This window comes from Pleurodeles waltl, chromosome 3_1, assembly GCF_031143425.1.
Source record: "Pleurodeles waltl isolate 20211129_DDA chromosome 3_1, aPleWal1.hap1.20221129, whole genome shotgun sequence".
Taxonomy (NCBI): domain Eukaryota; kingdom Metazoa; phylum Chordata; class Amphibia; order Caudata; family Salamandridae; genus Pleurodeles; species Pleurodeles waltl.
Window position 1 is genome coordinate 1,126,051,588 of NC_090440.1, and position 27,948 is coordinate 1,126,079,535.

The window sequence follows — 27,948 nt, forward strand, 5'->3', positions numbered from 1 at the left end:
AATAATTTGTTTCAATCATCAAATCATATTCCTAAATAAACTGATAAAATGTAATGTTTATTTGTGATACAACATCTCATCAGTGCTGATAAATGAGAAGATAGTATGGACAACCTGCTGCAAACACATTAACCAAAGTGGGGACCTCACTCTAGAGAAGGTAAATCTTTCTCTCACAAGGATTAGATTATGACGTAAACCATTCACCATCAATATGTTTGTGCTCATATTTATTCGCTTTTTGAGTAAATAAATCTCTACAAAATTCCCCTCTTCCATAGACATTTGCTTCCTGGTTGTTTTCTGTGGCTTGAAGATATCCCATAACAGGCCTTACCGATAAATATCCTGCAGTGCTCACTTTGCATGCTGAAATTTTCCAAAGTTGTAGACAATTTAACTGGTTTTGGTTGTTTTGATGTTCGTAAGCAATACCGATGAATGCTGCTGAATGCAAGCCTTATTTGATAGCTCTGGGTCGTAATTCCATCGCCTCTTTCTCTTTTCCACATACATTTCTGCTGGCTGAGTATATTTGCATGAGTCAAAAGTTCAAATAAAAAAACTCTGTTTATCCCAATTTAGTAATCACATGAGTTATTTGGGAGAGTGTGACTAAGTGCTCACGTAAATGTTATACATTTAAAAAGTGCTGCGTGAAAATAAGCATATAGTGATTGTAAAACAAAAAAAAAATGTGTTAGTAGTTGCTCAGGCAACCTGGTAAATATTTGAGTCGAGGAGGATACAGTTAGACACGATTTCAATAAAAGTCTCTAAAATGAAATAAGGAGTGCCCCTTGTAACGGTATATTCCTGTTGACAAAGTTCAGCTGTGCGGTAGAATTAGCTGTCAATCAAGTCCACCGATTTCGGTTTGTGGTTCCACACACTTACATATGGTCCTTCTGATATTTGTTAATAATTCATGAGGCTTTAAGCGCACCCCCTAAAAATGCCAGATCTGAATGAGTTTAAGTGTCCGAAGAATATCTGTATTTTACAAAACGTTAGATGTGTGCGTTCAGCCTCTGCCAGGCCTTTTTAGCTCAGCTTGTCCCTTTGCGGCGTTAGGAGACGCTGTTTACTCAGTTTAGTTCGGGGCGTGTCTCCTTCACCTCCGTTCGGACTGGGCTCGGATTGCGCCCGTACAGTTTGTAGCCGCCTCATAATAAACGAGGTGACCCACACACGTCGTCCTCGATGATGTCCACGTCGTCGTCGGGCTCCTCCGCCAGGAAGCGACTCTTGGCAGTGGAGCCGGTCTCAGTGAGCTCGGTTTCGCTTGAGCTCATCTCCAGGCATCCTTCGCTCGAGGGGTTTTTGGGGTCATCCTGGGTTTTTCTCAACTGCTTTTTGTGCTTCATTCTCCTGTTCTGAAACCATGTTTTCACCTGGAAGAGAAGAACAGAAGGATGTGAGACGATTCAGGCGCATCAACCCCTCGCCAGCGCTAGGAAGCGCTATACAAATGCGATTGCAAAGCAAGTTTTAAAGCACAGAAGCAGACGGCTTAACATAGTGAGTTTCCTTAGGGCAAGTGAAAGAGGGAGAGAGGGAAAGAAGGAAGGCGGAGGTAATGTTTTGAGAGCGGACATCCGTTAGTAGAGCACGAGACATGGACGTATGCTACACCTTTCCATGGAACATTAGCAGTACCTGTCTGGGAGAGCCTGGGCCTGCCGGGACAATTTTAGCTATGCACATATCTAGACTGTACTTGCCTTTGGCTGCTTCCTGTTCCCAGAATGCCATACCTGGCCTTATGGGTATGTATGTATCTTTACTCCTAATATGTAGGACTGTAAGTGGGCTGGTTCCTGTCATCGGCAGTTCTCAAAACCAGGTGCTGAAACGGCCCGTATCGGGCCCTCCAGTTTTGCCCTCACCCTCAGCATGAAAAATATATGAGCTTGCCTTTGCTGGAACTTCATAGAAACTGCTTTGATAGCATCGGCAGCCAATCTGAGGATAGGCTCACGTGGTAGTGATCTGAAAGCGCACAATGCGGAATCTGCAAGGGTGGGAGGGGCTGTGGGCAGAGTGCCGGCTCTAAAGGTTACACCTATGTAGTGATCAGCTGATACAACTGCTGCTGCCCAGATTTTAGCAGCTTCTACACATTTTTCAAACCCATGGAAATACAAAGTGGATATTTTCCAAATTGTTTGATTTAAAGTTCCTAATGGAGCATTACAGTCATCTTCCAGATGAGCAAGGCAAAATTAGCAGCCCTGTCCCGCACGAGTTAAAGAGAGAATGTGCTGACCTCGGCACATTTTCAGCTGATCAGACTAAAGGAGTGATCCAAAACTGAGAATAGAGCATTCTGTTAAAACCATTCTTTCTCCTCAGTTACTGAGACAAGAGTGTCCGCTACGAATGATAAAAAGTTCTGCTGAGTGGATTTCTTTTTTATTTCTAGTTCATTGCACACTGTCACCGATAAACTCTTGGCCCTAGCGGCGTCCTTCACTGAAACAGAGCGACTGGACTTTATTAGAACAAATGCATAAACATTCCTAGCGCCTCACGGTCTGCCATCACTAAGCCATCTTTGTGTTTCTATTACCATCTTTTGTATGCAGAGTATGAAAATAGGCAGCTTGTAGTAACTAGCTCAAAAATGTGTGTTATTTAAAAGTACCAGTAATTTGCTGTTAAATAAACCTTTTTAGACTTACTACTTCTAATGGCACAGAAAAATATTTCTGCATACATGTAATATACTGTTGCTTCTGAAGAGCTGTTTATTTAATGCATGTGTGCAGCACAGTAGTCTTGTCCCATCTATTAAACCAAGCCATTCGATACAAAGGCCAAGCCCCTTCAAAGGAACCCGTGTTATTTTTCATGCCCCCACTACCTTTTCCATCCAGCTCGGAATGCTTACATACCTGTGTCTCGGAGAGGCTGAGGGCCGTGGCCAGCTCCACTCGTTCGGGTGTAGACAGATAGCGCTGCAGCTCGAAGCGCTTCTCCAGCCCAGAGAGTTGCGAGTCAGAGAAGACGGTGCGCGCTTTCCGGCGGCGGCAATGCTTTCCAGGGAGCTCCGGGTGATGCGGGAAGAGAGCGGGCACGGGCAGGCCAGCAGGCGGCAGAGCGAACCCTGTGGAGGAGACAAGCCGTGTGGTTAATACACTGTCCTCAGGCAATGCAGGCCTTGAAAACGAAGGTGCGCAAGCGACCTACTAACGAGGCCTTGTGTCAGGATTGAGAGGGACGCTACTTGTTACGTGAAAGTGTTCAGTATCTGGTATAAAAAGGACTTTAAAGATACAATATATGTTACAGACAGGTGTGAACAGCAGCATTGCCTTCTTCAGAAAGTGTGCATTGCAACACTTTGTTACACGAAGATGTGACGATAAACAGTCTGTTACAGTAAGATTTTGAGAGAAACTGTTAACATTGTCTTTTACAGGAAGGTGTGAAAAGCAATACTACCTGTTACAAGAGATGCGCCATGGCACACTGTAAGTTACAGAGAGGAATTCCAGGTGTTCTCGAAAGGTGTAGAGCCAAACACTATTACAGTAAATCCTATATAAATGCACTATTTGTTGGAGACAGGTGTAAAGAGGAACCGTGACTGCTATGGACACTGTGGATTACAGCTCTGTTACACGAAGTTGTGAGGAGAAACACTGTCTGCTACATGAAGATGTGACTTACATGAGAGTGTGCTGTGTAACACTGGCAGACAATAATGCCACGTGTTTCAGAAAGGTAGGAAGAAAAAACAATCTTTTCCAGGACGATTCGAAGAAGACTAGTTGCTACTGGGAGGTGTCCAGCAGTGGCTTAACAAAGGCCCCCGCAGCGCCCGCAGTGCTGGCCAAGCTCCAAGGGGCCCTCGCGGCACAGTGCACTTTGCAGGGGCGGCAGGCTCCTGGCTGGGTTTAGGGGGAAGGCACTCCCCCTACAGGTACTTTTCAAGGAAGCCCATTTACGTTTCCTTACGCCACTGGTGTTCAGAGGAGCACTAGTTGGATATGAAAAGGCGTTAAAAGGAGGTGTGCGATGTAACGCTACCTGTTACGGTAGATTGTGATAGGGACTGCGCCTAGCACAGTTCTATTACAGAAGGTGTTCCGAGGGACAGTATCTGTTCTGTTAAGATTTGTGCTATGGAAAGTCATGAAGAGAAACTCGGTGTGTTACAGGAAGCTGTGAAGGGGAACATTGTCTCTTAGAAGACACAGTCAGGAGGGACAATCCTACCGGAAGGTTTGAAGAGAAACATTATCTGTTACAGGGGAGTGTGCTGTGGAACAATATAAGTCACAGAGAGGAATGCTGTGTGTTCCACAAAGGTGTGCAAAGAAATACTGTTTGTTACAGGAATGCGCGATGAACACTACTAGAAGAAAATGGGAGGAATACTGTCTTTACAGAAAGGAGTTAAGACAGTATTTGCTACAGGAAGGTCTGAAGAGATACACTGTCTGTCACAGACAGGCAGAAAGAGAGATCCCCTAGATATTACAGATGGTGCGATGGGTAGTATTCAGTGGGAAGGCACAGTGTGCTCCATCTTGTACAGGAATTTGTGAGGAGGAGCACTATCTGATACAAGGATGAATGCTTAAGAATATTGAACAAAAGTAGGAATGTGCCATGAGAGTTTGGACACCCTGAAGGCGTCAGAGTTAGCGTTAGCGGGTGAAGGCATAAGGCAGAAAAGTGGAGCGATAGCTTTCTTCACCTGAGGCGCATAATATATTCGTTGATTTGAAATGTATTCCTTCATACGAAACTCCTTGAAGACAGAAATTGTTTACTTTGCAGACAAATTCACACCCACTCATATTCCAGTGATTATTTTACTACCCCTTGGCCCCGAGATACCCTCACTGGTGACAGATCGCTCTCTACAAGTCGACTGATTGATTGATTGGCCCTGGTGCCTCACCGCCAAGGGCCATAAGTCTCAGTGTGCTGTTAGTTTTCATCTCAACCATGAGCCAGGAATCCTTCCTCACTACACCAGTCACTGCCACTAGATACCATGTACTCAACATTCATAATAACTGTCCTTGTATTGATCAAGTTAGATCATTCTAACACTTTATTGGTCCACCTCCTTCATGGTGCATTTCCACTTTGGATAAAGTCTAAAGCTTTGCCACTAGTAGGCCTGAGTGATGCCTTTATGAAACGCGGTGGTGAAACAGTTCTGGTTTTCAGAATTTCGCTTCTGTTATAGGGCAACAAAAGAAACCTGAACCAAAAAAATGCATAGTAAGGTACAACATGTTGTGGAAGTTCTCTTAATGTGTAGGTGAATGTTTGACATTTCGCCATGGTTTGCAAAATATGTGAGCTAACACAAAACATCAAAACGTTCATCAATGATCCTAAAACAGTAAAATCACAAAATTATGCAGATTTTGTGCACACTAAGTTTCACAAGCCAAACAGCAAATCTGTTCTTCATGCAACATTTCTCCAAGTGTGGACTGTGGAATTTGAGCGTTTTCCGTTTTAGAGAACACGCAGCAAATATTTGTTATGAAGGACATGGTGCTGTGGACTGGAGGTAGAGATGGATCTTTGTGATATTGAGGATAAGATCAATGCATTTTACACTGAGTTGTGCAGAGGAACCCTAACAGATACACGAGAACACAATTTTTCACATGCAGGCAGAGGTTCGTTATCTGTTGCACAAAAAGTGCGGTTGAACTCTGCCTTTTAAGAGGATATGTAGCTGCACTCTGTTGGGAGGGGGAAGTGAACAGTAGCTATTGACGTAAGCCTTGCAGAGAAACTACATATGATACAGGTGAGTACTATCTTTTACAGACTGACCAACAAAGAAACAACCCGAAGGCATAAGCTATACATGGAACAGGACCGCTTTTTATCAGAAAGAAAATTACCAAATACATCCAACCAAGAACCCTCCGCTCAAGATTGGCACCCCTCCTTAGAACACCACCATACAAGAAAAAGACTATTGGTGGTACATCTTTCTCCGTCCAAGCAGCCAAACTATGGAATTCATTACCCCCAACTATAAGAGCCACAGATAACTTTCTTGTCTTCAGAAAACTACTCAAGAGTTGGCTCTTCCCTTCATGACCACCTCATTCAATCAACTATGAACTGCATATGCCTATGTTGATAAATATTCTTTCGGAGTATATGTATATTTCTATTTATTTATAGTTTCTTTAGAAAATATGTATTGCTACTATGTCATAACATTAAATACACACACACTCTTTAAACCTGTTTGACTAAGTATTTTTTACCCATGGTTCCAATTATGTATTGTATGTGCATATGTGTGTGTATTCATGTATATGTGTGTGTGTATATATATATATATGTATGTGTATATGTTGTTTCTGTGCTTGGCATGTTCGTAGATCATTGCATGGCTCCTGGGTGGGTTGTTATACTAGATATCTATGAATTCCTGCTTTCATCTTATCACACTTATCTACTCATCACTCTTATGTCATGTCTCTATCAAACTATCATCCATTCTCACTCTGACTCATCCCAAATCCCTTCTACCACTTTCATCTCCTAAATATCTCTGCCTAAGCTCTTCCCTCCGCTTCCACATCTAACTCACCAAACCTCACTCTACTACTGTGACCTCCCACACAGCCCTACTAAATTCTCCTGCATTTATCTCACCCTGCTACTATGCTCTCCCTAACCCTTCCACATACTCTTTCCCCTCTGTCCCCCTTTACTCATCCCAAGCCTTTGGGTTGAGTAAATAAAGGATATACTCCCAATTAACATTTCTGGGTTTCTTTCCTCCTCCACCCCTCCATTACTCCAGTCAATCTAACTAACAAACTCCCATATCTGCAGCTCAAATTAACTCATAATAATACTAAAACTGTACTCATTATTTAACGATACTAACCCATCACTAATTCTTGTTGGGTTCCAGAGTAGCGTGCTACTCATCGAAAAGCGCTTCGACGCCTCGTCAGGGGTAGTAAGCGCTATATAAATACGATTACAATACAATACAATACAATAAAAAGGAGCACTATCTGTAAAAAAAGGACTTGCATTAGTGCCTTTTTTGGGGGGCAAAGCAGTATGGTCTAACTGGGTTGTTTTTTTTATCAGTGACTTCATATGGGGTAAGCCCAGTACAGACTACCATAGGGAGGAACCACGGAGTTCGTATTATATTTTAGCATTCATACAGCTCAAAGTCTGCCATTTAATGACTTATTGGCACTCACTGTACAGATCACAATAGAATAAATCACTAGCACTATTCTGTTATAGGACTACAAACATCGTTTTCAGGAATTTGTGAACAAAGGCTATCCTTAATTATTTGAGCTTAAAATTGTGATTCTTTTCCATGTAAGGAAAGTGAATAAGAGGTTATATGTCCCTGTTTTTTCCCCAGAAAGGATAGTGTATTTCGAAGATTTTTACAAAGAGATAATTATCTAATGCTTGTAATAAAAAAAAACCACATTATTTTTGTCTCAAAATAATAGTATGATCCAATAATATTTATACTACATCTGTTAAACACACTCGGATATTTGTTCTAATTTCCAACAAAACACTAGTAGGAGGCACATTAGAGACAAAAATAAGAAAGTGAGCTTGTTTATAGTGCTGCATAGAAAAGATGGGGCCTTTGGCACCTGGGTGACAATAGCTTATCAAGGTGCAAGATACTATAGCTCGACTAGGAATGGTATTTCGACTATGATTGCATACTAAAAAGGGGTTTGCACATATTTCAGTTCTAAATATTTTTTCCATAACCTTCCTCGGGGTAACTACCTAATTTCAAATATGAAGTATGGGAAAGGCATCAAATTCACATTTTTTTCAGTCATGTTCCTATTCGTAATTTGTGAAATTCAGTGGAATCCAGCTTTCTGAATTCAGTTCTATGGTACCACTGATGTTGGGGACCTATTAACACGAGGCTTACCCTTATTGGGTTAGTTGTTAATTATTCAATTGTCATTTACACAAAGTATATGTATGAAGTGTACTATGTGGTTAATTATTCTTGTGTTATGTATTAAGTATATAAAATTATATTGTCTTCTTACTGTCTGTTAGTTTAATTCTGTTATGATATTGATGTAATGTTATATCGCCATGATGCTGTGCATTTATTGCACGTATCAGCTCTGTATAATTGTAATACGTTTATTATTATACAGCTCCACTATATAACTATCATGTAATGTTCACTTTCGACATATGTTATTTTATGATGTTCATTTTATGAATTGTTGTTTGAATTTGAAATAAACAAAACAAATGAGTTTCAAAGATACCCCTAATGTCTTAGCAGACAAAAATACTGCACCAGGATACCTTTTTGGATAGTCTTAGTAGTGTCTAGATGTTCTCTTCTGGAACTTTGGTGGCTATACATTAAATACTTTTATTCGTACTTTCTTAGTTATTGCACTTGTCATTACTTATGAAGATGAATTAATGTACCCTTTCTAATTTATTTGAGGTCAGTCAAGGAGGTGTGCAATTAGGCACTTGATCTATTTTTTGCCCTGGTTCTAAGATGAAGACCATTCAAATAGCTGTAATTGTATCACAATTTTCCTAATAAAAAGGAAGTAGGGGCCAGATGTACCAAAGGATTTTACCCATTCTGTGTCTATGGGAAAATGCTTTAGTACATATGGCCCTAGGTGTTTTCTTTCCCATGGCTACAGTCTTGGAAGCTAAGTTGCCTTGTGTGGTACGTAAAACTAGAAGGTATGGCAGCCATCATCCACCAAAATGTAGCACGCTACCTTATTTTCAAGCAAGGATCAACCTTTTGGATCACCAGTGGTGTAATGAAACGTGAGGGTGTCCCTCCTTCAAAATACATAAAGGGGGACCTCCATGCAGGGCTGGCTTTAGCGCTGGTGGTGCCTGGTGCAAAAGTCTTTTTTGGTGCTGTCCCCTCACTCTTGACCTTCTTCTCCACAAATTCCCTCATACCACTCTCCAACTAGGGCCGGCCTGATTGCTGGTGGCGCCCTATGCAACACTGTTTGTTGGCGCTCCACCCAATGACCACCTCTGTCATAGATTGCCTCTCTACCACTCTTTAACAGTGCCCCTCAAAACTTCGATCTCTCTCCAGGCAGAACATTAATCACCAGAGTTATCTTGACATTTTTATTATTGTCTGAAAATTGTTGGAGGCAAGAAACAGCGCAACAAGTGCTTTTAAAATCATAATAAACTTGCAAACATAGCGTTCCCTCCCGAAGTCAGCACATGGTGCGGTGGCACCAGCTGCACCGCTCTAGAGCCGGCCCTGTCTCCAACAGTGCCCCTCACCTCTCCACTGCCCCTCTCTGACATACATTTCTTTTTCTTTTTTGAAGTGTTACTCATAGTTCACTCACAGTTTTGTGATCTGTATGGTACATGTTCTTTGCAGCAGGAACATTAGCGCTCGGTACTACTTTATGATGAGTAAGAACTGACACTAGACAAAATTCTGATCTCTCACTAGCAGTTACATTAATCATCAGAGTTATCTTGACATTTTTACTGTTGCCTGAAAACTGCTGGATGTACAAGCATCTTCAGTACTTCTTAACCCATAAGTTATTTTTAAACACATTGCCTGTACCAAACTCAGTGCACCTGTCGCACCACCCTAAAGATGGCCCAGCCCACACATTCTGGACCCAGTCAGGAGCTCTGAGGCCAGGTGCCCATGCACAGTGTGTGGGGCCCACTGAAGCTTGTGGCCCCCACTGCAACACAGGGGGCTGTGGGGCTATTGTTACACCTCTGCGGATCACACCACAATATAGCAGTGGAAAATAAATGAAAGAAAGGAACAATTTCAAGGGTGTCCCACCTAGAGCAAAGGAAAAGAAAACATAATAATTTTAAACATTTTCTTATTAATGTAATAAATGTACTTAATAACACACATTAGACAATTATTATCAAATAATTTTGAGTTCATAAACAAAAATTCCCCATCTAACCTATTTTATTAAAGAACTAAAGTAAGTGTTATACTAAGAAGACACTTGAAAAGATGTTAATGGATATCTTGCTCTCCCTTGATATAGCATATGATACCATTATGGCCCTCTTATTATTTTCAATTGAACTCACAACTCCAGTGCTAATGCATAACTGCTCTTGAGTTTTCCTAGTGTTGAAAGAGTGATGGGAAGTGGATTAATAAGGAGCTAGTGACTTATAGGGACTGCTGATTGACATCATTTTGCACTTTATCTAGAAATGCAAGTTCCTTATCCTAGTGCACTTGATGAACAGTGCAAAGTAACTGTAATGGAATCTCCTTCGTCACAAACAGCAAATGAAGGTACAGAGAAGCTGGAGTGATATGTTTGCTCAGACTAACCTTTAAAAAGCACACATTGAATTGTATTCAAGAAACTATGTATGGAAATTAGTTTAAAAGATTTTACAGAAAATACTTTTACAATCACTACTGCTAAAACGAGGGTTTCCAAACATTGTGTGGTACCCAAAAATCGTTTTTAGAATATGGTTTGACATAAAAATCTTGTGATCATTTTATTAATAAGAGAAAGTCCCAGTGCTTAATTTGTAAATAAAAGCGTGCTGGTGCCCAAAGCTCTCCACTGAAACACGAGGCTGCTGCAATTAAATTTGCAAGTACGAAATACTGAGGCAGTGTAATCCTGAAGCCATCTCAGGCCTCCTTAATCCATTTACATCCACTACCTGTCCCTTCAGCTCACTCTTGGAGCTTTCTGCTTTCACCCTTCGTGACTTTTTTTGGTTGTTCTCTTCCTCTGTCTTCCCCATGTGTGTCTTTTGCTCGCAGTAAATGCTTGAGGCAGAAATATAAGTGTCAGTCCTCAAAAATAAGTGCCAGTGCCCTGCACCACAAACCACCAGCTCAAATTAAGCACTTGAAAATCCACACATATTCTAACAGACATGCACACAATATTTATGCCTCAGGATATTTCTGTGTAATGTATTCAAATACACAAACACCAAACATACCTTTGAATGGAACAGCGTCCCAAGAGCTAGCCAGTTTTGCAGGGGATCGGCAGAGTGCCTCTTGAAATAGCCCAAATGTATTTTGACCAATATTGAATTAAGCAGAAAGTGATTAAGATGTTAGATTTAGTATGTGGTGATATTGCTACATCCAGTTTTTGCCACAACCATGCTTCAAAATGAGATGTCACTCAGTACCTTGTGTTTAACACTGGTCTGATTTGCATTCAGACCATTTAGAGACCGAAGATGTGTGGAATCTTTTGGAGTTGAAAATGACAATTCCAAATGATGTAAGGCCTGCGGTTCTCCTCAAATAAGTAGCTGAGAAGCAAAACGAAATGGGAACTCTCGTGGAGCAATTAGTCAAGAATGATGTAACCTCATATTGATTTCCTCTTTGATGAAGAGCTATCTAGTTGTAATTTTTTTAGGATGGCACTCTTTAGTAAGTGTATATAAAACAGTATTATCAGATGTAATAGGTTACACTTCATTATAGTAAGGTTTGTTAAAAGTTGTTTATTTGAAACATTCTAGAACTCAGAATAGTGATTTGTCTCTTTGGACTATACTAAAACCCTCACAGTATTAAAAACTTTAGCATGATATTTTAGTATTCATGAATGCACAGCACAAATTATTCTGTTTAGATAATGTTACAAATAGTTAAGCTCAGCATTTTGAGTAATACGTTCAGTACCTATTTCTCTAATACCAGAATATTGTGGAGGAAGATCAACCACGTTTCTTTAACAATGTATGCATACAGAGTATTTCAGCCAAAGGTGGCAAATAACTTAGAGGATATTTGTTTTGTCAAATGTTCTTTATCAAAAGGCATCCAGATTCTCTGTTTCACTATAAACGCTTAGTTGGGGGATGGGAGTTTCCTCTTCCATCCCCTTTTGATACAAATATCCCTTCTGAACCTCTTCCTGACCTAAGATCTGTCGGGAGGAAACTGTGCATCTGTTGAGATTTGATATTCATTTCTGTAGTCGATCAACTGCTTTCCTTTCCAGTAGCTTTATAGGCAAGTCAGTGCTAGAGATCGGCTTATTGTTTGCAGGCATTGCTGGACCCATGCTGCTTTCTATAGCTAAAGATGTAACTTCAGGCCAGGAACGAATATGGTACTCCAGGAAGTCTTTAAGATGTCAGAAATGTGCCTGAAATTAGAGGATTGATGGAAAACAGTTTGAAAATTGCCCATAGTAAGATGTCCACGTATGAACCAGCTCTTTGACTAGTCTTCATCAGTTAAACAATGTGATTTCTTGTCAAAGACTCGGCTTTGGTGGTAGATCTTCTAGATGACAGGTGGTAGTTGGGAAGTAGTGGGTCCGGCAGGTACTAAGGAATAGTTAGGGTGAAACCTATGACTAAAAGACTTGTGTTCTTAAAGTATACAAAATAGCTACGGAGACATTAAGCGATTGTGTAAATAATGGCAGAGCTTACAGCATTTACCACATAACATCCTTCAGCATTTAAAATAATAATTTCATGATACAGGAGCCTCTTAAATGTGCGTGGCATATCAATTTTATGTATTCCGGACAGGTTCAATAGTGCCTCAAATCACTCTGATAGGATAACTGTACCTTATCATAATTCAGTCTTCATTTTCTTTCATTGGGTAATTCCATTTCAGTGGTCATGTTTTCCTCATTGTTATAGTAGATGTCCCTGGAGTGTCTATATCTAAGGTATCCCTCCTACTATCTTATAAACCGTGCAATGTATGTGGTTTATGGTTCCCTCTAACTGTAGTACCTCATCACCTAGTGTTATCCTTAGCCTTTCTGAGGAGTTAAATGCAGTGCTAGTTTAATCCTTTTTGTGAATCATGTTTTACTTAGTATGTTCATTGTCAAAGAATAGTAACATATTTATCCTATCCTGGAGTCAGACATAGTGTAATTGCAGTATGGAAAAGCGCCCCCCCAACATGGGGGGAGCGCGGCCCCTTAGGGGTCGGGGACGCCGGGGGCCTGGCCCTCACACTAGTTGTGCTCGGGCTGGCCTGCGGCTTCTGCTCGCACGCCTCGTGAGGCGTGCGGGTGGAAGTAGTGCCGCACTCAGGACATTGTTGGTAGGCAGCAGTGCCGGACCGGTTTGGGCCGCTGCGAGCCAGTGGGGGGCGCATAAAAGCGCCCCCCCCCCAGAAGGCTCGGCCTTCTTCTTCCTGGCGCGACGGCCCGAACAGACGGTTGGTGTATGACCGGTGTTGGGGGTAAGGGCTCACTGGCGGCTTCCGAGTCCTATGACGTGTTGGACTGAAAGGGCTTGAAAATTGTTGAGAACAGGACGATAGAGATTGACTGCACAGAAACATTAGACTGCACAAAGCTTTTGTACTCACTTCCAGATTACAGGTACAATTCCAAGTGAAAGTGGGCAGAGCTAGTATTTAAGACCAAAAGCAACATAGGGCAGATGCCTGTCAATATGATGTTTGTTGTGGCTCTATGCTTCCTTACCCAGTCATTGCTTTCCCTTACTTTTGTTGGTTATTTCCATTTGTGTTTAGGGGCTCTATTCTTCCACCCACATTCCTTTGGTGTTTGTTTTGTTCACATACCTCTGTGTACGTAGGTAACGTTTGCTCTCTTAGCTCAGATCCAGCTGGTCTTCTTGGTATTGTGTGGCCTCTGATTGGTATCCAGGTCTGTTGGATAATGGTTGCTGATAAGCCCAGTAACTTTGATTTGACATTGTATTATACCATTCTCTCACTTGCACGTACATTGAATTCAATCAATGTGCAAGTGCTTCTATAACTGATGCAGTGGTCCCTGAAGTTCATTTACTTACTTATGACTAAGACGTTCCCATCAATGAGTGAGTCCACTCCATTGTTTCTGTCTTGCTTTTTTACTGTGTTTTATTTTATTCCTACTGCATGCATGTTGTTACTCGGATTTGAATTCAAAAAGATTAATTGATGAAAGAAGCTTTCTCCGGGTTTAGACACTTGAAGCCTGAAAGACGTGGTGACTATGATAGTATCAAATGTTTTAACGGATATTTGTGTATATATTGTGAAAATGTGCGCAGCCTACCATAGTGTCAATGATTATTTCTAGATATTGAGTGTAGAGGAGCACAACCAACACAGTATTAGGGATTGAATCTGGATGTTGTTCGTAGAGCAGCACAGGTTATCATGGTAAAAGGAATTAAATCTAGATTGTGTGGAGCAATACCACCTACAACACCGTTGATGATTAACTCTCAGTCATGTGTAGAGCAGCACAGGCCACTGTAGTAGGAAGGAATACATGGCCTACAATATAATTCAGACAATATGGAAAATATTTCAGAATTAAGAAAAATTGTAATAATGTGTTTCTGCATACAGCATTACATAATGTAATTTGTACCCAAACTTTCACACCTCAGTAATACCTAGCTTCCTTGCGATTTGAGCTACTCTAGTAGACATGTTGCATAAAGTATGGAGAAAAAGTCCTAAAATGACGAAAGAGGTTTGATAAACTCCTATTAAGCCAAATTAGCTCTTATTTTAGTCTTATTCTTAAAACATGTGCCTAATTTTGATCTCCCAGAGCAGAGACAGATTCAGGAGGCTATTTACAAAGGTAAAATATACATGTGTATATGTATTCCTATGTATATTTACTAATTCTAGGTGCAAATCTAAACCTTTTTGGTCTTGACCATTTCCAATATAGATTTATAAATAGGTGTAGAATTGTATATCTTCATCCCCGCAAATGAGGCAGTGGAGGTTCCTAAAAACTGGATTTAGGAGTTCATAGTTACTACTCATAAGTTTCGAAATCCAGGAGGAGATTTCCACCACCATGGCGGAAATCTCTTTAGGGGCAAGCATAGGGAAAATTATTAAAGTGTATTAGTTCTTTTTTTTTTAAATCATATTTTAACAAAATTAAATGTAAATTAATTTGAAACATATAATTTTAATTATAACAAAAAAATAAAATGTCACATTAACTCATCAAATTAAATTAACATATCAAATTAAATAATTGATTTAAATATATGAATCTAATTTATTTCTAATAGTTTTCAAACACAATTTTTTTTTTAAATCAAAGCCTCGCTAACATTTTTACATTTACTACAAAAATGTATACTTATATGTGCAGAGACATCTGTCACCATGATGCACATCTCCACACAAAATATGATAGGAGATATAGAGGTCTTCAATTGTAGGTTTGTGAATATATTTTTTAGTACATGAGTAGTAATATTTTACATACTACAAAATGCAATTTGTGAATGGATAGCTCAGCCACCATCACTGACATGAGAAAGAAGGCAGAACCACAGCGAAATCCGCCTCACTGTAAAATGAGCTTAATCTGTCTGGATCTAAATTCCTATACAATCTACAAAAGTAAAGGAAATGCATGGGTTTCTGTTGGGAGATTCTTTTGTATGGGCAGTGACTTTCTTCTGGGTGCAAAACTGCTAATAATGGTAGTTCATGACAGAGGCAAAAAGTCAAACCAATACTCAGCAAGTACGTTTCTGGTACAAACATTGACAGTAAGTGTCTAGTAGTTTGCTGCGTTCTCTGTCACGAAGGGAAGGTAGACAAGCGCTGCATTTTGACAAATGCAATTCTCTCTCTCTCTCTATATATATATATATATATGACTCGTTCTCTCTTTGCCTCTCTCTCATACTAGATTGCTGACAAGAGTAGTACTGATCAATCCTTTGTCAATCCAGCCGGCTAGTCTGGGTTATTCAGTCCTAATTCCTTGAATTTAGCATCAGATAATTTAGTCATTTAAGTCGCTCATGGTAGTCAGCCTTTATTGTTTCACATGTGAGGGTTGTTATACCGTTAGCCTGTGTTGACTGCAACAGAAATATGGGTGCGACTTTAAACAAACCTTCTAAAAAAGTAAAACACAATTCTTGGTGTGACGCACACTCACCTTCAAATTGAAGGACTCTAGAGAGGGTTTGTAAACACTGGCCTCCAAGACCAGCGCCAACATGGATGCCAGGTTGTATGTCCATCTCCAAAACATTTTACATAAATTCTACTGGGAATCGAAGTATGTAGAAGATATCGAATCTTAATGCAACTCGGTCTGCTCAGGAGAACAGAATTTTTTTTTCTCATGAGCAGACTATTTTGCATTTACACAAGACTTGTTTTAATCATGAAAGCTGTTGGTAGACTATTGAAGGAATTGATTTTACTTGCTGTGAGGATCACTCCTCCAGCATTCACTCACTAATGCAGGACATAATATAAATTAGCATTATTGTGAGGAATCCATATTGGCTGGATGGCTGGATTGGTCTGGCAGTTACATACATCGCTAATTTGAGAACCTCTATTTTTGACCTCACTCTGAAAAAGTGAGTGGTGCCCGCGAAACACGTTGGCTCCTTACATATATCTTTACCCTAAATGTCAGCCACATCTACCAGTATCTGTTCAAAAGAGATACAATTCTTTATGGTCTCCTGGACACTGTATATTTTGAAATCCAATACAAAGATCTCTCTCTCTCTCTCTCTCTCTAACCTGATCTAGCCTATGCAAATATAAATACAGAACGACTTAAGTACTGTGCAATGCACTATCAAAAGTATAGTAGTTATATGTTTTTCACTTTTCCAAATGACATTGGGCGGAATTCAGGGATAGAAATATGACTTTTCATTTAAATATGTATGCCACCAAGTTCCTGTATTTCATATATTCATTATACGCATTAGTCAGACACTGTGGATAGTTGGGATTAGGACAATAGAATTGTATGATAGCTGTACAGTGGAATCAGGAAAGTTCTCTTTAAAACTCTGGGCGCAACTTTTGAATTTTCTAAAATAGCCAACATAGTTTGTGTATTAACTGAAAATCAAAAAGACATTAAGCACCCTTGCCATACTAGTGTAATGGCAAAGGATGCTGCTGTACCCTTGCCTACGGCCCATGTTTTTCTTGTGAGGATATCCAGGACCTGTTTTTCAATTCCCATATCTGATAATTTGACCATTATTTCTTATGATTACCAAAGTTGAAAGTGGCTGTGGCATCCATGACTAGCCAGACAGAAAGTACTCCTTTTCAAACATGCAAACGTTGCCCATTGCAAGTATTTTTTTTTGGCACTGTAGAAAAGTTCCAGGTCTCTCTAAAACCATGGTGCAAGTGGATAATTTTATTTTTGTTCTCTGTCCATGATGCCAACCTACCAAGCAAAGGTTTTCAAAAGTATTGGCAACTGTGTCTAACAATGAAATAGAGCTAAAGTGCCCCTCGTTTTGTCGTACCCTGTTTCCCAAAACTAGAAAAATGATGGATTGCGTTATCCTCCTTTTCTGTATTATGGCCCTAAAAACTAGAGTTAACAATGGTGCCCAGACGTGTATGTATAATACATAGCTCAGTTGGGATATCATTTGGACCAGTAGCTCAGCTGGATTTTTGTCCTTGAATGACCTGTGCCCAGTGCTTAATTTGTATTGGTGGTTGTGGCACAGGAACAATTTTTTCACTATGTCTTTGTTTAACTCAGGACATGTAAGAGGAAAAGAAGGGGAGGAGGACGATGGGTAAGCAGGATACAAGGAGAAAGTAGGGTTGAAAAAGAACCCGCAATATTGAGATACAGGAGCAGGAAGTGTAGGGTGGTGGAAAAAAGAGACATTGGGTGAAATCAAGAATATAGAGGGGGTTATTCTAACTTTGGAGGAGGTGTTAATCCGTCCCAAAAGTGACGGAAAAGTGACGGATTTACCACCAGCCGTATTACGAGTCCATTATATCCTATGGAACTCGTAATACGGCTGGTGGTATATCCGTCACTTTACCGTCACTTTTGGGACGGATTAACACTCCTCCAAAGTTAGAATAACCCCCAGAGTCTTAGTACTGGGCAAACCTGGCTTTCAGTGGTGCTGGCTGGGGGGCCCAAAGAAAAACTTTGGGGCCCTCCACTTTTCACAAAGTAAGAAAAGCCAATGCCAGTTTTCCATATTCAAATGGTTCCAACTCAGATTTCCCCGTGTTATCATTCACAACATGGATTTTCAATATTTTTTTTAACTATTTTTTTAAACTTTATTTCGTAGTTTGCGATACAGATTTGAGGTCTCTGCCACCATCTCTCAAAACGTGCGTATGTAAATTGGGGTGGGAGCATTTTCTAATTTGTTCCTTAATTTCTGTGCATTATTTTCACTTTTAATTTTATTCATGAGTTTATATTGTGGTCTAAGGATAAAATCTGGATCTTGTGTGCAGTGCTTACTGCAGTATAAATAAATAAATCTGCTTTGTGAATGTAGGATAGGTGAGCCTGCTGTGAGTTAACAATCACATTTGACTTGTAAGAAGAGCAGCAGAACCAAAAACAGTACTATTAATGAAATCAGATTTTTTTGTGCAGAATATTAGGGTTTACCGCCATATTAGTAATTAAACCGAGACAGTATTTAGAGTAGCAGAAAGTACCTCAGTAATAATAATTATATATTAAAACGGGATTGTGTGTGCAGAGTAGTAGGGCCTACAGACATACTAATAATTAAACCTGGATTGCAATCAGAGTAGCAGAGCGTACCACAGTAATAATAATTAAACCTGGATTGCAATCAGAGTAGCAGAGCGTACCAAAGTAATAATAATTAAACCTGGATTGCAATCAGAGTAGCAGAGCGTACCACAGTGATAATAATTAAACCTGGATTGTGTGTACCCAGCAGCACAGCCTACCCCAGTCTAATAATTAAACCTAGACTGTGTTCAGATCTGAAGGGTCTGCTGCAGTATCAGTAATTACAAATGGATTGTGTGTGCAGAGTAGCAGAGCCTACCGAAGTATTAATAATTATTAGACTTCAACGTATGGATTTTACTCTGTCAGGACGGCAGAGTAAAATACTCTGTCACCCTAATGGATTACCCATCCTCTGAATTCAGGCCCATATTTATACTTTTTTTAGCCCCGCATTTGCGTCATGTTTTGACGCAAAAGCGGCGCAAACTTACAAAATACAATTGTATTTTGTAAGTTTGCGCCGCTTTTGCGTCACAAAGCGGTGCAAATGAGGCGCTAAAAAAAGTATAAATATGGGCCTTAGAGTTGTTCGGTGCCTCAGTGGACAACTCTATTCATTAACTGGAACTGTCTTCATGGTGTTTCCTGTTAATGAGTTAAAGGTTTGGCGGATGGCTCCGCCATACATGATGGCCGCCTTTTAAATTATTAACAAGTCTTCAAACACAAAATCCTGAAGTGGGATTTGGGTTTTGAAAAAAACAAAAACTAGTTTTCCCCCATGGTGTGGAGATCATTTAAACATTTCTATTGTCCCATACTACCAAGTTTTTCACTATGGTAAAGGACAGTAAAACTGGCGGTTCAACTGCCCACTATAATTCGGGGGTGGTGGTCGATTGGCCAAACTGCCAACAGGTCTTACTCCGTTTGAGTAGTATGTCAGCGACAGACACAAAATTGATTTCTTCGCTGACATACTTAAGGTTCATGCGACTGTGAACCAGGCGGGCAGACCATTGGTTTGACAAAGACTGTGATGGAGTATACTTTCCACCAAACTCAAAATCGGCCACTACATCTGGATTGTGTACGTAAAGCAGAAGAACTACCTCAGGATGAAGAATTAAATGTGTATTATGTGTGTAGAGCAACAGAGGCTACTACTGCATTGCTGCGTTGAGAATTGAATTGTGGCTATGAGTGCAGAATAGCTGACCCTACAGCAGTATTAAGAATTACCTCTGGATCCCACGTACTGAGCCTCACGGCCTGCCTAAGTATTTTGTTTGTGGGGCATTAAGGAAAGATCCACCAGAGTACATGTCTGGTGCACGGAGCAGCACCACTTATCACAGAACAAAGTAGGGCAAAAGAGGAAGAATACTATGGGAGCCTGATCTTGAGTACAGTACACCTCAGGCTGCCATAGAAAAGATCCAATTAGAGACTAGATGTGGTACAATGAGCAACACAGACCTGTCACAGGATAGATGCTCTGAGGGCCTGGAGGTGAACAGCAGATCATATACATACAAGATCCAGTTGGACACTGAAACTGGTGTCCAGAGCAATACAGCCTATAGAAAATGCTGTGAAAATCCAATTTGCAGAACACCGGGAGGTTGCCTTAGAGCTCCAATCTGCTGTGCAGAGTAGTTCAGTCTGTCGCAGGAAATATCCCATAGGAGACTGGATCCGATGTGCAGAGCAGAACAGCCTATCACATGAAAGATACTGGGAGAGCAAGTTTGAGAATGGTTAAGGTGCACAGAGCTGCACATCCAACCACAGTAAGAGTGCCCTGAGTCCTCGGATCTGGTATGCAAAGCAGCAAACTCTATCATAGGGAGTGATAGCACTTATCTGAAGAGCAGCCAGTCACAGTAAGAAGGGTGCTCGGGGACTCGGATCCAGTGTGCAGAGCAATAAAGTCTATCATTGGGTGGTGCTGTGAGAGCCTGGATCTGATGTCCATAGGAGCACAGCCCACCACAGATAGAATACTCCTAGAGGATTTATCTTGCGCATAGACCACCACCGCTTACCACATACCCAGGGGGGTAGCTTCATGGGTATGTTGTGGGTGTTGCTCCCCCCAATAAATGTATTTTCTGATAAATAGTTGAATATGGAGAGGTGTCTGTGGGATTTCACCAAGAACGTTTACGTATACACATACAAACACGCACAAATATCCTCTCCCTCTTTCTGTTTTAAAAGTCGTAAAATGTTAGTTTACAAACTATTGTTTTCTCTCACGTGGTACCCCTTCCAATCCACTCTTCATTCTCTCCCTGTCCGCTGCCCCTTTAGCTCCTATCAATGACCTTATTTGTCGCATAATGTATTTTTACATTACAGGTTGTTGGAAAATTTGAAGCTGACACCCCGCCAATCACACAGCTACGCCCCTGCATATAACCGCGCGGTTTCAGTATCGTGGTCCGAAATGCGATCAGCCAGCCACAGAAGCACACCTCAGGCAGCACCCGGCGAGCAGCAGCTCAGCGGGGCCCGCCCCATGACAGCCCAGACAGCCGCTGGCAAGACTGGTTGGTCTCTGGGAGTCCACTTCCTGCTGGGCTATGATTTAACCCTCAGATCCCAAGTGACCCACCAGATGCACCCCGTGTTTCCTGAATTTATAGCACCTTTGGGTAGGGCGAACACCTCCTTCCAGGTCGTAAGGGACACGTTTACTGTCGTGGATGGTCATGCCACAGCGCAATGCATTCTGGGTACTATGACTTACTTTATTCTATACTCTATTGTCTTAATGACTCAAAAACACCTGAAAGAGCGGTTTGTGGGTGAAATGTTCAGGACGTGGGCCCGTGGAGCCCTGGTACAAGGTGGTCTCCCTGCCTGTGGGGCTTACCCCGCATGTGCTGCCGGTACCTGTGCTGATTGCACTCCACATATTGGTGCCTACGATCACCCAGTGTTTAATGTGGGGTGCTCTCAAGCAAGACATCTTTTCTGGTATGCTCGGCTGTACTTTTTGAACTGCAACTATTCACCCCGTAAGCAGCACGTGCACACGAGTACACGGACCATGTGGACGCTCGTGCACGTGCCGCATTTTTATCAAAGTACGCACCTACCCACCGATCTCCACTTCCAAAACAGCGATAATTCTTATTATGTAAATGGCAGTGTCCTCCATTGTCATTTTGAGAGTGGAGCGAAAAAAATGCCATCATATGGGAAGGAGACGTAAAAATACATTATAACTAACGACTGTAACAAGCCTGGATCCCCGAAAACCGGGCAGGTATTAGCTAAAAGGTATATGCAGTCCCTACCCTACCTCCTCCGCTATATTAATAATGTTATCGGGCAACAAACTTCGCGAATGCTATCATCATGGTAGTTTTTTTTTTTTTATATATATATCTAGAATCGTTTTTGTAGCCCAAGCTAATTAAGTCGTTAGGCTCGCCCATAGCTAGAACAGCTGGAAAATAATTTTGAATTTTTGCCCCAATGTGTAGTTGCTACACTATTGACATCCGTCTGTTTTTTTTTGTTTGTTTGTTCGTTTTTAAACAGGTTGTGTCTAAAAAGTATTTTAGACGGTCCGATTTTTACATTATTTGTGCCTTTCCATCTTGGCCTCTATTGGTCTTCTGTGTTTATTTTTCACAACCTCGTCTGCTGCACAAAAACGGCACCTGTTACCTTTCGAATAAGAAGGCAATATTTTCCCACGAAACCTCCCATCTGTTCTGTGCTCAGGGCAGACGCGGGAAAAGTATGTGTTGAAAAGACTTTTTTTTTTTTTAAATATATATATATAAATATATATATATATAAATATATATATATATATTTGTAATCTTAGTGTGGTCACTTATTATGGGTGGCAATAAATATCTGATCAGTCAGTGTATTTTTTATATAACAGTAAACGCCATTGCTCCCCCCCCCCCCCCCCCCGCCCCCGGCATTGTTTTACTTAGATATTTTTTTTTTTTGTTACCATAATGAATGGTGTCCTTTTTAAACAACGCAGTGAGCTTTATGGGCCGTTTTTTTCCAGGACCTACTAGTACTTTTGTGTTTAAACATGGCAAGGTTTTCCTGCTGGTTATTATTTCGCGTTGGGCATAGTTCCTTAGATTTATAGCAACATACAGTTTTCCTCGTCGCCAAAGTTTCTCATGTCACAGTTTAGTTATGGTACACCGCTGCCTGCTGCAGGATGCGACCTATCCCTTTTAGTCGTATCATAACGTGACTTTCTTTCACACCTATCAGTTAGGCAAAAGTCATTATTTCTCCTAGATCTGTAGCTAAGATGGCCAGTACTCTTTTTGTTGTTGTGTCTTTCAACGGAGCACAGTTTTTTGTGAATACAAATGTGTTCCCCTACTTTCCACCTTTCCTGTGGGCACAACATCTTTTGAATAAGAAAAGTGAATGGACGTAAAGTGTTTTTCAGTTGCCTAGGGGCAATGTTCGGGTTATATTCTGCCAAATATTATTGAATTTGGCAAAGTCCCCTTCAAAAAGACCCTCAACACTGGTCGTGTATCAAATAATATAGTTTGAAAATTGTCCGTTAAATTGCACGTCTGGGATCTGTTTTCTCGAAGTTACTCACGTTTGTGTTCTGTGTGCTAATGAATAGGTGTGTGGTGCACTACAGAGTGAAATAAGTAATTTTGAGTGCCTTCAATGTATAACCACCTTAATTAACGAAGAGCCCAAACGCAGCTACATTTGTGGTGAGCGCTATGAGCATGGCCAATTTAAACGATAAATACTCCGTTTTGAAACGCCAGTCTCCGTCTCTGCCCAAGCTGCTTAAGGACAAATATTTCCCTCTGGAACCTTCCGGAACGCGGCACATCGGAGCACAAGGAAGTATAGACGAGAACTCTTATAGCGCTCTTTTCATTTAAAGCGCTTGCAGGTACCACGAACGTTTGTGGTACCTGCCACAAAACGCACGGGTGTTCAGTGTAATTTTATTAACTGGTGTCAGTGTTTCATTTTCACACCACACATGACACAATGACATTGGGCTACAATTTGGGATTTTTGTTTGCAACGATTCTGCCAGCGAAAATGTCTCTTGTACTAGCTTGGTTTCATGTTACAAGTGTTTTATTCTACTTACTACCTGAAAACATACAAACTGACGTTTCATTTACAAATATTATCAGAAGTTTAATGAATCCCATGTTTAATGTTTTATCAGTTCATAGTGCATTTCGAGGCCAAAATCCATAAACAATAACTGCATTTGCAGGAGTTATTTTGCTTGATTTTGCCTTTACGGACATCATCGTTCTGACCAGCATCTATGAATAACAATAATTTTACGCACTTTGCAAAAAAGTTAATTTCGCACTTTAGCTGCAATACATGATCATTTTTAGCGACAGCTCCTCTTCAAGACGTCTGATAAGAATAAGTGGTGCAGAGATGAGGGTATAACTTCCTATTATCTTACAATCTTTTTCCGGTGCCAGGCTGTGCCCACTGGCACCCACAAGATGGTCATTAGACGTTCTACAGATTCGTGAATTGTAATTCCATTAGCTCACACTTTCTGCTAAAACGGCAAGTAACAGAGCCCCAGACACAAACCCACAGAGCAACAGAACAAACACACACTGTCCAGGCATCTGCTAGAGGTTGTGCTATGTCAAAGCCACGGGAGGCCTCCTTACGACTCAGGAACCAGCAGTGACTCGTATGTACTCAAGCCGATGCTGTGACACGCTTTCATGGTAAATTAACGAATTATCAGTTCGGGTTTTGTTGCGCAGGTTCCCATCTGTTCATTTCATTATCTATCTATCTATCTATCTATCTATCTATCTATCTATCTATCTATCTATCTATCTATCTATCTATCTATCTATCGCATCAAGTCGGCAGAGCAGTTTGTTGTTTTTGTTTCTGAAGTTAGAACACAGTTATATGTTAGTTTCTGCCGTCAACCCCCCCTCCCCACCCCATCTCACAATTGGGCGTCACAACCTACAGGTTCGGATGGGGGCGGCATTTAGGCTTCCTCCGAAAAAGAAAGGATTTAAGTCACTTTATAATTGGATATGATGCCCTACAGATCTCGCGTACAGTTGACCGTGTCCCCTATTCTGTGAATTGTGACGAGCATATGAGTTAGCCAGCGAGCGACAGGCAGCAGGTTTTTATAGTGATATTGCGCAGGGTCACACAATGCAATCTTATCTATTTAGAAGACTCACTCGTTGTCACTAGACACATACTTATTCGATGTTTTTAAACGTTTTCCTGAAATCATTTTACCTAAAATCTTCACCCTTAATTCAAATCAGACAGCCAAACTCACATGTCTACCTTTTGCCCCAGATCACTGTCTTTGCTTCTCTCTACATGTTGCGCTGGGAGCGTACGCAATTCAGTACTTTCCGTTACATTTTAGATTAATTTAAAATGTGAGTAGTGGTAGCGTTTTGCTGTACTTAACCTATGTTTTCTCTTTTAGAAAGGAACATTAAACAGATGCCGGAGAAGTTTGTAAAAATTCCAAAATATATTATTGTTTTTACGTGATCCCATTAATTAAATTGTTATTTTCACTGGCATCATTGTTTGGTATTATTCACTTTTTACTTTTTAAATTTACAAAAAGCGCCATGAAGCTGCGACTATGGACCTGAGAACTACATAGGCAGCCGTTAAACTAAACAGACAGCACTGCATTTCCCTTTTTCATCAGCTCTATTGTGTATTTCTTTTTACGATAGAAAATTGTGTTTGAATGTAATGTAATCTATTTTAATGCGTAAATGTATGTTGTATGCTGCGAAGACATGTGGCCATTGTATTTTGAATTGGAATATTAATTTTGTTACTAATCATTATTACCATCTTTTTGATCGCCCTGTTGGTGTGTGAGCGTTTGTGTGTGTGTGTATATATATAGATAGATATATACATATATATATATATATATATATATATATATATATATATATATATATATATATATATATATATATATATATCGATAGATATATATACACTTATGTTTTTTATTCCAATAGTCTGATAAATATAGAAATGGAGTGATTGGATATAGCTATGGAGCAATGCAGACGACCTTGGTTCAGATCCCAGCTTCTCCGATCAACCAAATGGGGTGATCGCGAGAAGATCACTATTTCCTTGCTTCCCTTGTGTACTAAAAATTGACAGTAGCCAGAGGCAAATTTGTGCGTTCGATTATTCACTCAGCAATCATAAATTTGTGTGTAATGCACACATCCATCCACCTTGTTAACAATCACCCATACAGCTAAGAAGTTATCTATAATGCCTTGGCTAATTTGTCCACCCAGTCATTCCTTCAGGTACTCATATACCGGCGTGCATGAACCTACCATCCTAACCCCTTGTCAGCCACCCATCATTCTCTGGATTCTTTGTTCTTTCATTCTTTTTCTGAAATCCATGCAAGCCGTTCCCATAGGTTAAGCCCTAAGTTCAGGAGTTCGAATCCCAGCGAGGACAACTCAGCCTTTCTTCCTTTAGAAAGAGTGTCATCAAATGGCGTCATAGTTACACTTGTTATTTACAGCGGTTAGAAATGGCAGAAGTGCCACACGATGCGCTACATTATAAACAGCATTGGCACTCACCCGTGGTCACTTACCAGAGGCGGTGAGTAAGTAGGGGTGGTGGTGCTCCGGTTTGTGCAGGGGGTGGTGCGGGTGAGGTGCCAGCAGACTGGCGCTGGGCATCAGCGGGTAGCCATAATCCAGAAGCGGCAACCGGGGCATGAAGGGCCCCCCGAAGGGCGCAGGCTCCCGCAGGGGCTTGGGCTTGTGCAGCAGGATGTCCTCGATGAAGAAGGAGGTGGGCCTCTGAGGGGGACCGGGGTGCGGCGGCGGCCCGGGGCTGAAGTGCAGGTTCATGGTCTCGGACCGGACCCCTCTCTACTTCCGGAAATCAAACCAGGGCGGAACCCCTTCCAGGAACCGGGCCCCTCCTGTATGCAGCTGAGACCAGACTGCTCCTGTCCAGACGGGGCCGTGACTGTACCTAGAACAGGAGCCCCCACCGCCAGGACCCTCACTGTGCCAGGCACTCTCACACTCACTCCACTTTACGTAGCAGCCTGGCTGCACCACGGGGTAAAGAGCCCTCTGTAACTAAGAACCTCAGTGTATCAGGGGACCAGGGTGCGCCTCACCCCTTGCAATAGCAGGAGACGTGTGCCCTGCTGCGCCCAGGACCCTCACTCTGAACATGGAGCTAGACCAAGGAAAGCTGCCTGAGCCCGGAAGCTTGAGTCGAACCTATGAGACCCGGAGGCTGCAGCTAGGAGGCGGGGTGCCCCGGCAGCCAGGGTCCTCTCTCTTTGAGCCTGCAGGCACCTGAGGGAGGGAGGCCCCCTCCGCACCTAGCGCTACTAGCTCTTCGAAACTTCAAGCGCTTCAGGGTCGACTTCTCTGCAAGCAGAACCTCAGTATTTGAAGGTAGAGGTGAGGGAGGGCCCTGCCCGTGCCCTCCCCTGCAAGTAGAATCTACGAGCTCTGAAGTTGGAGGTAGAGCCACTAAGGCCCTCACTCCTGCAAGACCCTCACTTCCTAAAGACTGACATAGTTTAGGATTGGCCTCGGCAACTACGACCCTCCCTCTCTGGTGTCCAGGATTGCCTAGAGGCGCCTCTCTGTAGCCAGGAACCTCACTCCCGGAGGTTTGGGTGGTAGAGTGGGGGGTTGGGGTAGAAAGGCAGGGGGAACTCGCCCTGCCTGAAGCTGAGTGCCAGGTAAGGTACCAAAGGGGCAAGGGCATCCAGCCCTCTCACTTCCTCCGAAGCTCTGGCTAGGTGAGGGCCAGTCCCCCTGGTAGCCTGGACCCTCTCACTCTCAAGCCCTGAAGCTGTGGGCAGATTAAGGACCGTGCCCTTCGCGAGCACGTTTGTCTCTCGCTGGGCGCGTTCGAGGCCGCCTTTGGGGAGCCAATGGAAGCTGAGGCTGGGGTGAGGCTCCGCCCGAGGGTTGGGCTGGGGGGAGTCAGGCGCGCGCTCTCCAAGGTGCTGAAACGGCCCCTTCGTTAGAAACACCTGTAACGGCTGCTATTAGCGGACGTTACCGCTCTGCTCGCGCAAGGGGGGCTTTGCCGGCAGCCTACGGTGTGCATGGATGAGGGGTACTTCTGAGGCGACGTTTTACGCGCACATCGAATGGTGGAAGTGCCAAGCCACCGAGGGTTCACCCTGGAACCACACAGAAGGCTTCATTCCTGAAATATGGAACGGTAGCAACTTAACCCCCTTTATGACCGCCCGAGGCTCATTCAAGATGATGGTGTCCGGCCTGCCGACATAACGCTCGTCAGATCGAAGCTGCTAAATATACCACCCTCGTGTCCTCTGCCTCTTTCTGCCCCTTTTTGTCTATACGCTCCTTCCCAC

The 27,948-nt window shown here is 41.9% G+C and overlaps 1 protein-coding gene across 1 annotated transcript; it reads right to left on the bottom strand.

The window, feature by feature from the left end:
* Nucleotides 1-625: 625 nt before the first annotated feature.
* BSX (brain specific homeobox) lies at nt 626-26,771 on the bottom strand. The gene is made up of 3 exons (XM_069221328.1): nt 26,182-26,771; nt 2,898-3,109; nt 626-1,394 (listed from the first exon to the last, which is right to left on the bottom strand). Exons 1-3 carry the CDS (start codon nt 26,441-26,443, stop codon nt 1,167-1,169), a joined length of 702 nt encoding a protein of 233 aa, XP_069077429.1. The 5' UTR covers nt 26,444-26,771; the 3' UTR covers nt 626-1,166.
* Nucleotides 26,772-27,948: the final 1,177 nt, after the last annotated feature.

Excerpts from the sequence above, each read along its gene's own strand:
- BSX (XM_069221328.1), bottom strand. The coding sequence starts at position 26,443 with ATGAACCTGCACTTCAGCCCCGGGCCGCCGCCGCACCCCGGTCCCCCT. Across the intron at positions 3,110-26,181 it reads CTACTTACTCACCGCCTCTG|GGTTCGCTCTGCCGCCTGCT; the intron begins GTAAGTGACCAC and ends TCTCCTCCACAG. Across the intron at positions 1,395-2,897 it reads TCAGCCTCTCCGAGACACAG|GTGAAAACATGGTTTCAGAA; the intron begins GTATGTAAGCAT and ends CTTCTCTTCCAG.